Consider the following 17,705-nt stretch of genomic DNA (forward strand, 5'->3'; position numbering starts at 1 on the left):
TCTTCATCAACATGAACCTAAGTCATTCAGAGAAGCCTCCACAAATCCAAATTGGCAAAAAGCAATGCAGGAAGAAATACAGGCACTTGAAAAAGCACATACTTGGGAGTTGGTTGATCCTCCTTCTGATAAGGAAGTTGTGGGCAGTAGATAGGTATACAAGATCAAGACTCACTCTGATGGCTCTATTGACCGTTATAAAGCACGCTTGGTTGCTCAAGGTTACACACAAGAGTATGGTATTGATTATGAAGAAACTTTTGCTCCTGTCGCTCGCCTTACATCTGTTAGAGCTCTCCTTGCCATTGCTGCGGTTAAAAAATGGTCTCTCAGTCAGATGGCTGTAAAGAATGCATTTCTTAATGGGGACTTGAAAAAGAAAGTCTATATGAAACCCCCTCCGGGATATCCTTATCCTTCTCGTAAGATTTGTCTCCTTCGCAAGGCACTTTATAGACTTAAGCAAGCTCCTCGTGAATGGTTCGATAAGTTCAGCACTACCATATGCAGTCACACTTTTCAGATTACTCTCAGTCTCTTGTTTCTAACAATATCTATTTAATACTTTAAATATGAATATAATATGTCTTTTATTTTCTTATTAATTTATTGATCTTATATGCATTTTATTTGTTTACATTCATACATTATTTTCATTTAAATAACATTTTATAAATATTAAGTTGTTTTAATTTTTAAAAAATGCTATATATATACCAAAATTAGTTACCAAATCAATTATTATGTATCTGTGTGTAAATACATATATTATTTAACTCATTTTTCTACGAATAACTGATTTTTTCATACATATAATATATTTTTCATACAAAAAATCAAAGTGTATAACTAAATTTGCAAGTCCAAACTTCAAAGAATATGATATACAGAAATCTTCATCACTGTTGCACTTGAAAACCTGTATGGAATAATCCCCTTCTAATTCTACTCTAAATCCCTCAAAGAAGCTCAAAATTCCCTCACATTGCTTCCCCAAGAAACTTGGTAAAAACCAGCAAATAGTTTCTTCATTTCACATTTTTAATTATACAATCTTTGATCATGTGTGTTCCTAATAGTGTGCAATTGTATATGGCTCTGCATTTTCAACTATTCTCTTCAAAGTATCAGCTCCCATGTACTTGAGAACCTATTCCAGTACACCACAATCGAATAATTACATCGAAAAGAAGAATATTTTCCGAAGAAAAATAATGTCTTACACAAGAAGAAATCAAGAAAATACCAAACTACGCATAGATATGAAATTGTCAACTAACATTTTATAATTTTTTAAAGGATAAGGTACGAAAATCCAGGGTTATACCTCATTTGCATCTTTGAAACAGTTGGTATCATCTTTCTTTGGCCAATGTACTTGCCAACACCTGATATCCACAAACAAAAAAGAAAACAATTAGTAATATGCAAAAAGTACATGGAGCAATTAGTAATAAAAGCAAATGTAAGTGTTGTACTCATGATAAAAAAGAATACATAACTTATTGAATCCAATAAAATCAATTTAAGTTGAGAATTAAAAAAAAAAATACACATGTCGTTGGATTAGAAGCTCATGTGCTATAGATTATTTCAAGAAAATTTCTTGTTAATTCAAAATCACTTGCTATACTTTTTATATACTTGAAATTTTGAAAATCGATGTACTATATTTATTCAAATATACATAAACAACAACTAGGCAGGCATGAAATCAAATTACACCTACTGTGTTGAGTTTTTGAATTGCTCTTAATAATTGTGTGTAGTGATTACCAAGCTGATAGGCGCAACTATTGAACTATATGTGCAACATACTACATGCATATCTAACTCTAAAGTTCTACTTTGATATTCATAATTCCTCACTATAACAAAATAATGACTGTCCTGACCTTTCTTGTCCAAGGCGTTTTGCCAGCTCATCTGCTAAAGCTCGACCTGGTGGATCATTGTCAGTTGCCAGGATGATGCGAACTACCTAAGAGCAGAGAAAAAGCCAAGCTACTAAATCGTTTACTTCTGCTTTAGAAAGATTGAACTCAAAGAAGACAGCAAATATGTTACCTTGTCAAAGTACTCTTTCCAGTTCCACAGGTACTGATATGCAGTATCCTGACTTCATAAAGACAAGCATGCACAAATCCAAAGATTAGAGAAAAGATGACCTTCATGTAAGTTTTTCACTTTGTCAATATACCTCAAATGGGTTATTAAATAAGTTTTTCAAGTATCAACAGGAAAAGAATTAATGATGCAATTTTATTTCATGCTCTTGTGCATAATCAAATGAACTTTATGAGTAATTAATTTCAAGAACCTTTTCTATTGGTGGTAAATCTTTTGAAACTTTTCCAGGTGCACCCCCTGGAACACTGACACAATTCTGGAAGCCAGCCTCCTCAAGTGAAAGCTTATCAATTTCCCCCTCAACCTGTTCGCATACTCAATGTTAGAATGTCTTCAATTCACCAAGTTTTCATTTGAAGATAAGGATAGGAAACAGAAGTGAACAGAATTTACAATGATGACTTCAGAGGCATGATTAATGTCATCAATTCCATACAGCATCTTCTCAGTGCCTTTTACCTGAGCATCCAATTTAGCATCAACATTATATTTTATATCAACAAGTACACAAAACTTACTGGATCAATTATTTTTATCAGATGAATTTGCATATCTATGTTGTATTATTGGTTTAGTTACAATTATACAAGCTATCTCAAGTTTAAAGCACAACATTAACATTAACACCCCAACGAAGTTCAACAATGGAAAACTTAACCTGCCAAAATCTTTTCTCCATTGTTCTAAACTTGCAACCAACAAGCAATCCATTCTGTTTATAAGTAAAAGCAATGATTTCCTGCATAAATTTCAGATGCACAATGAATAACTATTTTCAATAACAGTACTACTAGTTATGAAATTTGATCCACTTCATGATAACGGACCCAATAAGACTAAATTTAGAAGTGTGAATTCTATGAATTAAAAAAATATATATCCACAGTGCCACTTTTTGATTCAAATAGAAAGATTCATAATCTCTTCCAGTATGGCAATGCATTAAGATTTTATCCATCATCAGTTTATCGTTGTTATTTTAAACATCACAAGGGTCATAAAATATCATTATGCCACCCCAAATGCTACATAGCCACCAAAAACATAGCTGTAAGAAAATATTAGAGTATAGTATAACACACACCAATCAGATATCTTGGTTCTATTTTTCTAGCAAGTAGCAATCAATAAGAACAAAAGTTTATAATCATAAGAAAAATAAACTGGAGACCTTATAAAGTTATAATTGCACTGTTTGAAATACCTTACTCTCAGACATTTGCCTGACAGCATTTCTGCTTAGCGTTTTTTCGGATATTTGTCTCTCCTTAAAGTATGCAATCAGCTAAAAATTGGAAAAGCGAAATCAGTACATAAGCAAATAGTGTGACTAGCACTTTGTAATATATCAACACCATATGGAAATCGACATTGAGAAATTGGCTTTAACAAAGGCATACAATTTTTCTAATTCAAGACAATAGTTTCACCTTCTTGCCTCTGCGTTTAAGTACTAATTAAGAAGAAGAAATTTTCGAATACCTTGGGACCAAGTGGTTCCAATCCTAAGCTCTCTTCAGTCATTTGTCCATAACCGTGCAAGTTGCTGTCGTTTGCAAAAACCTACAACCAAATAACCATGAAGTAGCATGTCACCCTATTAGAATTTTTATGTTTGACATGACACAAAAATTCATATAGCCATGTCATGTTACCCGACCAGCCCAGCCGCATTTAGCTCGAAAACACCTCCACATTGCAAATTCACTACACCATCAAAAAAAGTTTCTATCATAACATGTTACCAAAATCACATACAATTACAGTCACATAACAAAGCAAGTAGAAGCAAATTTTTTTACCAATCAGGGATGATGTGAAAAGACAAACTCCTCTCCTTTAGTTTCCCACCTTTGCACTATAGGACAGATATCCAAAACAAACAAGACTAAGAAACCCCATCGAGAAATCAACACATACAAAAATACTTGGTGCTGAAATTGGATTGCAGTGATAGTAAAAATGATACCTTTGGACAAAAGAGGTTATGGTACTGCCCGGGCAAACAAGAGTTATCCAAGTTGATACCAAGAAGCTCCATTTTCTGCTTCAATATCTCCACTTTTGGAACACCAAGGGCATTATTGTCCACAACTTGCTCCACACCATCTTCAAAAAATTCAATGCAAACATTCATAGCACAGAAACCGAACATACCAAACAAAATTGTCATATCTTGGCAGAAGAATAAAACATAATAAAGGTATTTGCCTGCCCAGAAAATTAAAACGAATAACACTTGAAGTAAATGGAGAGGAAGGGGGAAAAAGGATATTCAGGGAAAGTTAGAAGAATAAGAGGTACCTGGAAAAGAGGAAACTTTGGTGGCCTGAGACATTGAATGGCACCAAATAGTGCTTCCTCTTGGTGAGAATGCTACATAGATTCTTGGGAGTATCTTGAATAAAAGGGGTTGGGTGCGAGGACAACAAAGCCACAGATTCTGAATCACTGACATGTTTGGTTTTTCTGAGTTTTGAGTTTGATTTATCTTCTATCTTATGTTATTTCATCTGCACGTTATCTATCAAATTAAATTCCCATTCATAACAACACACACTATTACTACATGAGTTCTATATTCTATGCTTAAAACTCGAACCCTGATGACCGAAAAAGAAGAAATCATAAAAATAGAAAGGTTTAATTCTTCGGTAGATTTCTACGCTACTCTTAATTAAAATTAGATTATTTTTATATTAAAAATATTAAAAAATTAATAAAATACTTTTCACAAAATATATATTGTCAAAAAATTTAATTAAATTTTTAATTATAAATATTTTTAATTTATAAAAAAATATTTAATTAATTTTAATATTTTTTATATTAAAAAATTAAGTTATAACATAAAAAATAATATAAAAAGCTAATTTAAAAAATATATAAAAATTTAATTAAAAATTATAAGAATAAATTGAATAATTAAACCAAATAAAAAATGAGGCTGCCAAAAACCCCGTTTCGTTGCCATTTGTGGCTTCCGCCTTTTTACACCTCCAAAAAACCGATGCCAATAATGTTGAAAAAATTAGGGTTGGGCTACACATACAAGCTTACAAGCTTACAAGTTGGCCCAGCCCAAACACAAGTCACGCGCATCAACACAGATTACATGGAGCGTCACTTCACGCGCTCAACACAAACGGTTACGTATGGGAAACTCTTCCACTTCTTCCACTTCTCAAAACACTTCGAAGACAAGGAAACCCTTCCATTTTCGAGCGAAAATCAAAGTTCAAAATATACAAATCGTTGTTCGAAACTTCCATCAAAACACCATCAAACTCTCCGTGAAGAATCTGAAGAGAAAACAAAGCAACAATACTCAACGTAAGTTCATTAAGATTCCTATATATTTTACTTTTCTTCTACGTCGTTCTTCTAGAGTTTACTATTATTCTTGCTTCTTTGTTACACTGTTCTAAGTTCTACGTCGTTCTTCTAAGTTCTACGTCGTTCTACGTTCTTGTTCTAAGTTCTCCTGCTATTTTTGTTGATTTTTGGGGGTTTATTCCGTAGATTGGGGTGTATACTGCTTGAACTTGTAATGTGGCTTGATATTGAAGCATGTTTGACTGATATCTAACTGATATATATGGATGTATCTGAATAATATCTATAGGTGTATCTCACTGTTATCAATGGGTGTATCTGATTCTTACATATGGGTGTATCTTACTGTTATCAATGGGTGTATCTGACTCATATATGCGTGTATCTTACTGATATCTCAATTAATTTGATATTGAAGCATGTTTGAGTGATACCTGACTGATATATATGGATTTATCTGAATCATATCTATGGGTGTATCTCACTGTTATCAATGAGTGTATCTGAATCATATCTATGGGTGTATCTTACTATTATTAATGGGTGTATCTGACTCATATATATGGGTGTATCTTACTAATGTCTTTGGGTGTATTTTTCGTTTCAGAGAAAATGGCAGCAAGAAACCAAACAAAAGACCTTAAGTGTGCCACACATCTCCTGAGTGATAAGTTCATAAACATGACTGAGGAGAAGAAGGCAATTGTGAGGGATCTCGGATTCGGTGGGTTGATGCACATCCCACCACTAAGGGTGGATCACCAACTCTTAAGGGAACTGGCAAACAACTTCAAACTTGGGGAGAACAGACTGAAGACAGGATATGGTTCTTTCCAAATAACACCAAAAACAATAGGTGATGCGCTTGGCATCAATGCAACAGGTAACTAGCTCAAAATTATAGGTGTATATTAAGTTGATGCTTGGGTGTATTTAAGGTTGATGCTTGAGTGTATTTGAACCGACTTTGATACTTTGTTGTTTTCCTTTTTGTAGAAAATCTGTTTCCTGAGAAAGTTGAGTATAAGAAACTTTCTGATGATGACAAAATAATTTTTAGAAGATTCCAGGGTAAGACCCTCAAAAGTCTTACCGATGAAATGATGGAAATCGGCGTTGGCAACGAAGAGGAACGCCTGATGTTCAAGAGGATATTCATCCTCTACATACAGATGGCGTTCCTTTTGCCAACGACGATAAACAAAATATCACCCGTGCACCTGGCCCCAATTTTTAAGATGGATGGCATATCGGAGAGAAACTGGGGGGGGGGGCATGTTTTGACCTTCATGATCAAGGGCATCACAGACTACCAGGAGAAGAAGAAGAAGGCAATTGATGGCTGCCTCTTTGCCCTGATGATAATATACTTTCATCTTTCAGAAAAAAAAGGCAAGAAGAGGGCTGAAAGACCACCAAAGCCTTGGATTGCCAACTAGACTAAGGAGCAGTTGGTGGAAAGAATGACTGCAGAAAGAGAGGAAATTTTGGTAAGTAAACATAATATGTTGCTTGTATTTTATTTACCTGAATGTTGCTAGCTAAAATATCTAATGTTTCAGGGGATTGTGAAGATGGCGGAGACAAGAGCAAGAGAAAAAATGAAAAAAAAAAGAAAAAAAGAAAAAAAACAAGAAATAAAAAAAACAAAAAAAAGGAAGGCGAGTCCAACATCGTCTTCGGAGACAGAAACAGCTACTGACAGTGACACTTCTACCTCTGAGTCTGAGACTCAAGAAGACTCAGAGGATTCAGGAAGAAAACACCCCAGCAAAAAGGGGAAAAAGTAAGTACCATACTTGGGTGTAATTTCTTTTTCGAGTTGGGTGTATTTTGTTGATCACGTTGGGTGTGTGTAGTTTATTAAGCTGGGTGTGTTCGTTTGCTGCGTTGGGTGTATATTGGATATTCAGTTGGGTGTATCTTGTGAATTCATTTGGGTGTATTTTTAGTATGTTCTAAATAATGATTGTTTGCCTTCCAGAATGGACTCCAGAAAAAGAAAGCAGAGGCAAGAGGAGTCAGATTCTGATTCAGAATCTGAATCTGAACCAAGTGATGAGTAATGTCCTGAAATTATTACTCATTTCTTTTGGCTTCATTATAAAGATTTCGTGTATTAACTGAAGTGTCTATTATTAACTTATAGGAGCGAAGAATCATCACCTGCAGAGAAGGAGAAGAAAAAGAAAAAAACAAAAACAACACCAAAAAAGTAAGCACTTCTTTGCATAATATTCTGTGATAAAATTAATTTTTTATTTCTGATTGGTACTCTTTTTTTTCCACCCAGAACACAACCAAAAAAGAAAAAAGTTGTTGTGGAGGATTCACCTCCTAAAGAAGATCAATACTTTGATGGGTACAGTACCTCGTAAGCTATATTACCGTCTATCATCGTAATTATTTTTGTTAACGTCTTCTTTTATGAATGTAGTGAGACATATGAAATATCAAGTGACGAACTAGATGAATGGCTAAGGGAAAATGTTGATAAATCTGCTGCAGAGGGGTATGTCTTGCTGGGCTGTTTATTTCAGATTTTGGTGTGTTTTGTTTGCTAATAATTGTTTCTTGTTTCGCAGGGAGAACCGAGCTGACCTGCGATCGACAGAAGGTCGCTATGTGTCGTCTGAAACGTAAGAAGCTTTATTATTTAATAAAATCTTGTTATCATGATTTGGGTGTATTTTGTGGAACCATTTGGGTGTATTTTGTGGATCAAGTTGGGTGTATGTTGTTTAATAAGTTTGGATATTAAGTTTGTTGTGTTGGGTGTATATTGTCCATTCGGTTGGTTGTATCTTGTGCATTCATTTGGGTGTATTTTATACCTGTATCTTATTTTGTCTGAATAACATGAGATCTGTTTTAGAATACCGGCTGTGAACTTCGGAAGTGATGGTCCTTCCTCTTAAGGGCGCACAGAACAGAGTAGTGTAAACCAGCCGTCACAGAGCATGTAATTTCTCTTTCAAATAACCGTTACTTTTGTTCTTCTATTACCCTTCTACTTCTAATTCTGTATATATTTTTTTTAGAAAAAAAGCCCTTTATTATTTTATTCAAGAAAAAAAAGGCAGGAAAAAAAAAAAGCAAAAACGGCAAGTATGTAAGTTCTCAAAAAAACAAAGCCTGTCTTCTTTTTGAATTGTTCGGGTGTATTTCTTGAATTTCTTTGGGTGTATTTTAGGTTGAGTCCGGCTGATTCAAATATGATGGTTGTGAGGGAACAGACACCGTCAGATGCGCTTGCAGTGTGAGTTTTCCAAGAATATTTCAACCTTATAAGCTTATTATTTTCAAAGGCGTTGTTAACCTTTCATTTTTCTTCTTGTTTAGAGTCCCGATTCAGGTTTTTGTGCCGGCATCCCAAACAACCACTGAGACAGATTTTGAACCAACCCTTATGCTACAGATTGAAGGGACTACAGAAACGTAAGAAATAGTATTGAGTGTATATTTGTTTAGAGTTTGGGTGTATATTTGCTAACAGTTTGGGTGTATATTGTTCCTGATTAGTTTTTTTTACGCCGTGATTAATTTTTTGTAACTGTGCAGCACTCCTGAAACCCCCAAACAACTTCAAGAGACCACACCCACGCTTCCCCCAGCTCCAACTAAAATGTAAGTTCATCAGACTAAAATCAATCTTTGCTTATCATCCGTATATTCTTATTCTTATTCTTATACATGATGACGCAGTCATCCAGACGCAGAAGACGCTGCTGCCCTGTTGATGATGGCACGGACAGCATCCTATGTTCCTAAAACAGATCCAGGGGTGCCATCATTCAGCCTTGGATTGACTGATTCAAGCCAGGAGGGGGCGTCAACGCAGGAGACAGAAAGGGCAAAATCTCCTGAATCTACAAATTTGATAGAACAATTGGATGATTTGGTCCAAAAAATAGCAAGCAGTGCGGCGAAGGGAAAAAAAAAAAGTCCACAAATTCAGAGGGAGACTGGGGGAGAAAGTTCTGCAAAGTTTCAAACTCCTGGGGGATTATATCAGATTACGAATGATATGAAACAAAAGTGCTACATCTGGGGGACGAGACTGAAGGAAGATGCAGATGGCAATACTAACGAGTATGAGGAGATGTGCACTCTGATTGGCCAAGGAGAATACATTTTGATGAGAATGCACCTTGTATCCCTCCAGGCAAAAAGTGATATAGAATCTCAGGTAATATTAGAATAACATTAATGTTTTTACACCAAAGTCAATTGCAATGCTTATTAATGTAAAATTGATTTTGGCATATATTTCTAGATTGTATCTGCCATCTGCCTCATCCTCAACCAGAAAAATGAAAAGAGGTTTCAAGAACAAATATACTGTCTCCCCCCGATATTGTGGTAAGTGTTACTTCTCCGAACTTTGGGTGTATTTTCTGTATTGATTTGGGTGTATTTTTTACGTTCAATTGGGTGTAAGTTTAGTATTTCATTTCTTGTTTCGCAATTCTTGCAGAGCATGGCACTTTCAGATCACCCAAAGGGGGAATTTGTATCACCGAAAATGAAAAAGGAATTCAGGGTGGAAGCCTACCCGAGTTTCATTCCCTTCATAGATAGAAAAAAATTAACTTCGCATCGATATGTAAGTTTTCGTTTGCTAAATTTGTTAGTACGCTTATTTACTTATATGACAAATAAAATAACGCACTGTTGAAATGTGGGAATCCTTCAGATTTTTGCTCCTGTTTGCCACTTGGGGCATTGGTGGTTATGGCTGATAAATACAACAAAGCGGAAATGTCATATACTTGACCCGCTACACAAAAAAGCTCCAAGCGATGAGAGAAAGCAGGTTAATAAATTCACTGTAAGTTGCCTCTGTCTTCTTTACTTTAATATTTAGGTCTATTTCGTTAGTTGTGTTGGGTGTATATTGTCCATTCAGTTGGGTGTATCTTGTGCATTTATTCGGGTGTATTACTGATTTGTTTTGCTATTTAAGGGATATGTATTTTCAAGATTGATAACATATGCCGGCGGGGAACCTCTGCAGAAAGGGGAGAACGAGAAGAAAATTAAATCATCATATGTTAAAATATCAGGCCAAAAAATAAGGTATAAATTTGTGAGTCTGAACATTAAACTTTCGTAAATGAGATTTGTAATTTATTTTCTTCATTTTCAGCTATGACTGCGCTATCTACGTTATGAAGTGGATGGAGTTAATTGAGCCGAAAAACATAAAAAAGGGGAAGTATGAATGGGATAATTGGCCACAGGTAACTGTCTTTAGAACTATATAACTCTGTATTACTTTACTGAACTAATATTGCTGTTTAAACAGAATATACTTTTTAATTGTAGGAGGAGGTGGACCACTATAGAGTGGAGTATGCTTCCCGGATACTATTCAGTGAGATGAATAAAGAAAGAGATCGGGCAATTAGGTAGAGTAGTGCTATAAGGCTGTCGAAGCCATCCTCTGTATTATTGAGTCCGTTTTGTCAGATTAATTCTGCTGATATAGAAACTGCGTAATCCAACTGCTGGGTAGTTTGTAAATTGAACAAATGATGTAAATATTTGTCATTTATCAACAACTTCTATTCCATGTATATTTTTTCCCATAGTTAAACTATCTGTGCTGGTAAACTGTCTGTGATGTATTCAAAAGCTGTATTACAGGTGGTAAAATATGAAGGAAAAAATCAAGGCATATATAAACGCAAATTATAAACTGTTACACCCAACGCAACTCTAATAATACACCCAAGATTGCATAAAATATACACCCAAACTGTCTGTACTGTATTCAAAATGTATGAATTACATGTACTAAAATATGAAGAAAAACATCAAATCAAATATACACCCATAACCTGCGAATTTTTAGAGCTTTTGTTCTATATGAATCTATATATGTGTCTATATGAAAATTGTCAATGAACAAAAATACACCCAAAAGAACAGTGCTTTTACACCCATATTCTATAAAACTATACACCCAAAGAGTTATCCCCTGCTGCTGGTACCCTGAACTGATAATTCATAACGTGTCCTTGATATTGGCTGGAATTTGAATGCGCCATTGATGCAGCATCAAACAGGTTTATCTGAATATAACACTTACACATTAGCTAACCTATTAACGAGAAAAATAAACTCAATCGCCACAAATTTAAAGAACATTACTTTTACCTCGCTTAAAACTTTCGTCTTCTTCTTCTTTGTGGCATTTGCGATCTGTTTCTCCAGCTTTGAACCTAGCCTGTTTTTTGGACGTCCTCTTGTTCGAATCCTTGGCGGGCTTTGAAGCTCGTTAACGGATTCCAAGTTGGCGTCTTCGTGGGATAAAGAAGATGTCCCCTTCCTTTTGGCTTTTAATGCTTCCATCTCGGCCATGACGTTATCGTACGCACGGTGCAGAATTGCAGTCAGCTCCTCCGATTCAGAGGCAAATTCGCAAATATTTTGCGAACGAAAAACCAATTGGTCGAACCTCTTGCTTCTTGGCTCCATTAGTGGCTCGTCGTGGCTGCTCTTGATGTGTGTGTGTCGCCTCTTTACCTTCTTGCTCCATCGTTCCAGTATGTATCTAGGTGACACTTGGCTTACTTGTTCGAAGCTTAACACGCTTAGTGCGTGACGGCACAGTATCCCTCTCGACTCGAATAATAAGCATTGGCATTTTACCTCGGCTGCAACTGAGTCGTAAGTAACCACGAACTTGTTGAATATTGAGCTGGAAACTTGTTCTCCGACTTCGTATACTGAATAGCCTAGAGCGGAATTCTTTAATCTGGTGATGCAATTCGCCTTTCCTCTGAATTGCGCTTGGACTTCCCTAAACTTTGCATGAGTGTACGCCTCTTGAAACTGAGCTTCAATGGAGGATTTGGTTGCACACGGTATGACCGTATGAAAATCTGCAGCATCTGATTCTCTCTCTGCTTGCTCCCTGCTTATGAGACAATTATCGTATTGTTTGACGAACTGAATAAGCGAGCTGTTCCGGGTGATATACTTGTTAAAAAATGAATGCATGCTTTCGCTCCTTTGTGTGCTTCTCATCCCTGCCCAGAAGTGGTGATCCAGATAGATAGGAACCCATATGTGACGGTCTTCGTACAGATCTGCATAATACACTCAAACACAAACTGTAAATACACCCGAGAGAACATGCAATATACACCTCTGCTGCAGATTTTAAAAAGACATTACCTGAAAGCCACTTGTTGTCCGCAAGACCAAAATTCAGTAGAAAATCATTCCAATTCCTATCGAATGAGTCTTTGCTATGAGAGTTCCAAACAACTTGGCTCATTTCTTGTTCGATATCGGCATGTCCCTTGTACCCGTTTAATTTGCTTGGAATCTTCTTCATGATGTGCCAAATACACCAACGGTGAATTGTTGTTGGCATACAGGCCTCTAAAGCCCTTTTCATTGATGCGCACTGATCGGTGAGAAACCCTTTCGGAGCGTTTCCTCCCATGCAACGAAGCCAGCATTGAAATAACCATTTGAATGATTCAATTTCTTCGTTCTTCATCAAAGAGCATCCGAGAAGTGTTGACTGACCGTGGTGATTCACCCCGACAAAAGAACCACAGACCAAATTATACCTGAAACAAATTACCATGGTCCAGAATGCAAAATCATTAGTTACACCTTAACAAATGCTTCGCATACACCCAATGAAACAGCCAATATACACCTCTGATAAGGATTCGTAAAAATAAATTAATTTAGCATCATAAACAGGGGCAGTTTGTTACCTGTTTGTATTGTAGGTGGTGTCGAATGAAATGACGTCTCTGAAATACTCAAAGGCGGCTCTGCTTCTTGCATCGGCCCAAAAAGCCAGCTTAATCGATTGATCCTCTTCGAGTTGGAGCTCAAAAAAGAAATTCTGATTCTTCTCTTTCATTCTTAACAAATATTTCCCGAATTCCTTTGCATCTTCTTGTTCGGAAACATTTCGCACTTCCCTCGTAATGTAATTCTTCACGTCCTTTTCGATAAAATTTAACTCGCAATGACCCCCGGCAGCCGCAACAAATGATTGGTATGTTTTGCTTGGTTTGATACCGACCTCCTCGTTATTCTCTATTGTACAACGAATGGACATGCTTAGTTTCCTGTGCTGTTTGAGCATCTCTGCTTTGCTTGGACAGCAGGGGTGTGAATGATCGAGCACAACCTTTGAAATAATCCAAGCACCGACATCCTTCAATGTGTGTATATAAATTCTTGCAGGACAGTTTAAACCGGCTGTAGGATTGGTCTTCTCGGTCGGAGATATTTTAGATTTCCATTTTCCCTCTCTGCTACATGTAATCAGTTGATTCTTAATCTCGTTTCCCTTCCTATTTGTGCACCGAACTCTTGTAGAGAAACCTGCAACCTTGGCGTAGTTCCTGTAAAATTTTCCAGCATCTTCAAGGGTGGTAAAGGTCATTCCAACCTTCGGAACAAGCTCGTCATCAACAACCGAGAGAGGCTGCACAATACACCGTGTCAGAAACTGTGAATACACCCATAGATATGATTCAAATACACCCAATCATGCCTAATATGATACAGCCGAACCGCAACAACTCAACTACACAATGACCTTTAAAGCCATAAACTGTAAATACACAGGCTGCAGAATACACCATGTCAAAAACTAAAAACACACCCAATCATGTCTGATATAATACACCTGAACAACAACAACTCAATTAAAATAACAAAACCAGTAGTATAGATACACCCACACTTCTAGCAAAAATACACCCAAAAAAAGACCTGATCTACACCCGAGCGTCTGCTATAAATTTCAGATAATTAATCACAACTAATACATTGAATCGACAGATTCATGTTAACGTGTTAGTTTCACAGTCAATGTTCAGCAATTTTTCAACTACACAATGCTATACAAATTACTGAAAGAAAATTCATTATGTAAATCAAACCTCAGGAACTTCGTTAGATTCAAATTCATAATCCACTTCGCCTGGATTCAGCTGAGAATCTGAGGTGGAATGATCCATTATCTTCAAAACGAGTTCAAACTTTGATTTCAGAAAACAACAAATCAAAATAGAAAACGAAGCTCGAGTTGCAGAGAGAGAAAAAAGTAACGTAAACGAAGAACATACCAGTGAGAAAGGGAGAGAAAAAGAACGATGGAGAAGAACGAGGGAAGACGCGCGAGAAGAAGAACAACCAAATCTCAAAATAACGAAAACGAAGAAGGAAACAAATATTTTAAATTTGGTAGTTAGATATACGCGGGATCTTATATAGCGCGTGTAATCAACGTATGTGGAGCAGCGCGTATTTTCATTTTATTGTTTAATGAGCTTGTAAAGCATACAAGCCCTAATGGCTTGTATGCAGAGCTTTTCCGAAAAAATTATACTTTACAATTTTCAGAATAAACAAAATTAAGGCAATTTACATGAATAAATTATTTGTCTCTCAAATTTACACAATTGCATTGTTTTAAATATGAAGACGTAAATACATTGTTCATATATCTATAGAAACCGCTACTGTAGTAGCGATTTACCGAAACACATAATCCGCTATAACCAGCAGCAGATTACATGTGAATGGGGGAACACAGAAACTGCTAAAGGCTGTCGCAGTTTCTGTTTGTTGATGCTTGGCCATAAACCGCTACTGCCAGTAGCGGTTTATGTGTATTGGGACACGTGCATAAACCGCTGGAGGCAGCAGCAATTTAAGTTGAGTATATATTTTTTGCAATCATATGATTTATATGGATAAAAAATGAAGTAATTTTAAAAAAAAAAAGTATACTTTAGTGAATTTTTTACTAAAAATAAATTATTTTATCATTCATGAGTTTTAGAAGGGATGAAAATAAAAAAAATTAGTCTTAGTTTATATATTTTAGTACTTTGTGAGTACTCACTCCTTGATTTGCTATTTAGTCTCATCCTAATAATAAATACAAATAAAAAATTATTACATACATATTTATATTTTCTATTTTATTCATCAAAAATTATGATGTTATCACTATTATTTATCCAATCAATCAATTATAAAATACAAATAGTTTTTATTTTTTAAAATCTTAGAAAATATAAATGCAATGACCTTTTGAGTTATATAGCTAAAATTTAAAGATGATTTTTTAAATACATATTAATTGATAAAATTTTATATTCTTATGAATTATTTTTATAAATTAAAAAAAATAAAATTACTAATATCTATCAGAATAATTATACCTCTCTATCAACATAGATTTAATAAATATATAAAAATTTATATTTTAAAATTTAAAATTTAAAATTTAAAATTAATTTTATTTTAATTTTTTAAATATTTAAATAAAATAAAATTTTAACAAAAAACTTCTACAATTATAGAAAATATATATTATTTGGTCTTGGTTTATAAATTTTAAAAGAGATGAGAATAAAAAAAATTAGTCTTAGTTTATATAATTTAATATTTTGAGTATTGTATTTTTTTATTTGTAATTTGGTCTCACTTTTAATAATAAATATAAATAAAAAATTTATTACATGCATATTTATATTTTTTAAATTATACTGTGAAATGATAAATTAAATTTTTTTTATTTATGATATTATTTAAATAATATATACCATTAATTATTTATTTTGTAATTATTTTTTTAGATAAATATTAGTTTTATTATTTGTTTTCATAGTCAACGTAAACTGCTGCTGCCTCCCTCTAGCGGTTTCTGTGTTTCCCCATTTACATGTAATCCGCTGCTGGCTATAGCGAATTATGTGTTTTGGTAAACCGCTACTGGCAGTAGCGGTTTCTATAAATATTATGTATTTGCGTCTTCATATTTGAAACAATGTAATTGCGTAAATTTGATGGGCAAATAATTTATTTATGTAAATTGCCCACAAAATTATTTATTATCCTATTTTTGGTTTTTATAATTTTTAAAATAAAAAAAGACAATAAATCATTATACTTTATAATTTTAATTTTTACATTAAAAAATTTAAATATATATCATTCTTATTATCTACTGTTTGAATGAATTTGTTTCTCCAACTTATCAAGAGGCTACAAACTAATACAAATTATTTAAATTAATTTTATGTCATTTGATAATAAAAAATGGTAGGCAAAATTTAAAAAAAAAAATTGTTTTAAGTAAATAAATCTAAGATAATTTTATTGTGAATTCATGTTCTATTATTTAATTTTTTAACAACTCAATTTTAATACATTAGGAAAAACTTTCAATTGACACTACCCAAGGAACAATTTTAATCAAAATTAAAACTAAATCTAGATAAATGGAATATGCTATGTCAAGGACGAATCTGTCAATCATAATAATAGAGTATGAAAGTCAAAAGTGTGAAAATAGTTGTCAATGGTAGTAATCAAGTTCAAAAAGTACAAAAATAATTCATAGTGTATTCTACATTGGCAATTGACATTAGATTATTATGTAAATAGAGTTTTAGACAAAAATTATGAATACTTAGTTTATTCTTTTTTTAAAAACACTTTAAGATCTAAAATTATTTTTAGTCTTTTTTGTATCACAAAATAAAACAGAAAATCTTAAATAATTTTTAAGAAGGCTGAATTGAGATCTGTATTTTATTTTCTATTTTTAATTAAAATTTTTTATTTTTGTATAATTTTTTGTTATTTTCATTTTTCAATTTTTTTTTAAGTTCAGCATTTTATTTTTTCTTTGGTGAATAGCATGTTTTCTTTTTATTTTTTTAAATTTTTTTGTTTACGTCATTACTAAAATTGGGATAATGAAATACCGATACAAAAAAATGTATGTTCTTTTTTCTCTTTGAATTAATATTGTGAAACAAAACTTATTTGAAAATGCTATATTACCATTGAAACAACAAATCTAATAAAACAATCAACATATTTGAATTGATACAATATTTTTTTTAAAATAAATATAATACCGTTGCATTTCTAACATCAATCATGACTCATCCTTTTCCCTCCATTGTTAACACAAAACAAGAAAAATATCTCATCAAACTGAGTTTGTTGTACAGACAATATTTAAATTTTATAAATCATCATAAATCAATCAAATTCTACTCAATTTTATCACTTTGGTTAAGTTTGTTCATATCAAATGTTTTTTTTTAACTATTTTTTTAACTAATTATTTACATATTTTAAAAATATGCATTGAAATAATGGTGACATACTGACATCCCATGATTTAGTGTCTTTCTTCTATACTAAATTGTTAGATTCCATTGACTATC

The 17,705-nt window shown here is 33.8% G+C and overlaps 3 protein-coding genes across 4 annotated transcripts; 2 read left to right on the forward strand and 1 right to left on the reverse strand.

Annotated features, from left to right (window-relative positions):
• Window positions 1–766: 766 nt before the first annotated feature.
• On the reverse strand, window positions 767–4,765 carry LOC107638948 (primase homolog protein). Of its 2 annotated transcripts, XM_016342347.3 has the most exons (13): window positions 4,435–4,765; window positions 4,100–4,239; window positions 3,933–3,988; window positions 3,786–3,837; window positions 3,613–3,693; window positions 3,335–3,415; window positions 2,789–2,869; window positions 2,524–2,589; window positions 2,321–2,434; window positions 2,068–2,115; window positions 1,896–1,981; window positions 1,328–1,388; window positions 767–1,150 (listed from the first exon to the last, which is right to left on the reverse strand). In XM_016342347.3, exons 1-13 carry the CDS (start codon window positions 4,586–4,588, stop codon window positions 1,073–1,075), a joined length of 1,098 nt encoding a protein of 365 aa, XP_016197833.1. In that variant the 5' UTR covers window positions 4,589–4,765; the 3' UTR covers window positions 767–1,072. The 2 variants fall into 2 exon arrangements, 1 of the variants encoding a protein (XP_016197833.1); XR_002360660.2 differs by lacking the exon at window positions 767–1,150 and having other exon boundaries at window positions 1,336–1,388; window positions 2,068–2,168.
• Window positions 4,766–7,451: 2,686 nt separating this feature from the next.
• Window positions 7,452–8,030, forward strand: LOC148566678 (uncharacterized). The gene is made up of 4 exons (XM_088483636.1): window positions 7,452–7,528; window positions 7,616–7,681; window positions 7,760–7,828; window positions 7,904–8,030. Exons 1-4 carry the CDS (start codon window positions 7,452–7,454, stop codon window positions 8,028–8,030), a joined length of 339 nt encoding a protein of 112 aa, XP_088339762.1.
• Window positions 8,031–8,681: 651 nt separating this feature from the next.
• LOC110271423 (uncharacterized) lies at window positions 8,682–9,670 on the forward strand. The gene is made up of 4 exons (XM_088483530.1): window positions 8,682–8,725; window positions 8,809–8,904; window positions 9,028–9,093; window positions 9,172–9,670. The coding sequence occupies exons 1-4, from the start codon at window positions 8,682–8,684 to the stop codon at window positions 9,668–9,670; spliced, it is 705 nt and encodes a 234-aa protein (XP_088339656.1).
• The last annotated feature ends 8,035 nt before the right edge of the window (window positions 9,671–17,705 follow it).

Source organism: Arachis ipaensis, chromosome B4 (genome assembly GCF_059453495.1).
Source record: "Arachis ipaensis isolate K30076 ecotype BB chromosome B4, ASM5945349v1, whole genome shotgun sequence".
NCBI classification, from domain to species: domain Eukaryota; kingdom Viridiplantae; phylum Streptophyta; class Magnoliopsida; order Fabales; family Fabaceae; genus Arachis; species Arachis ipaensis.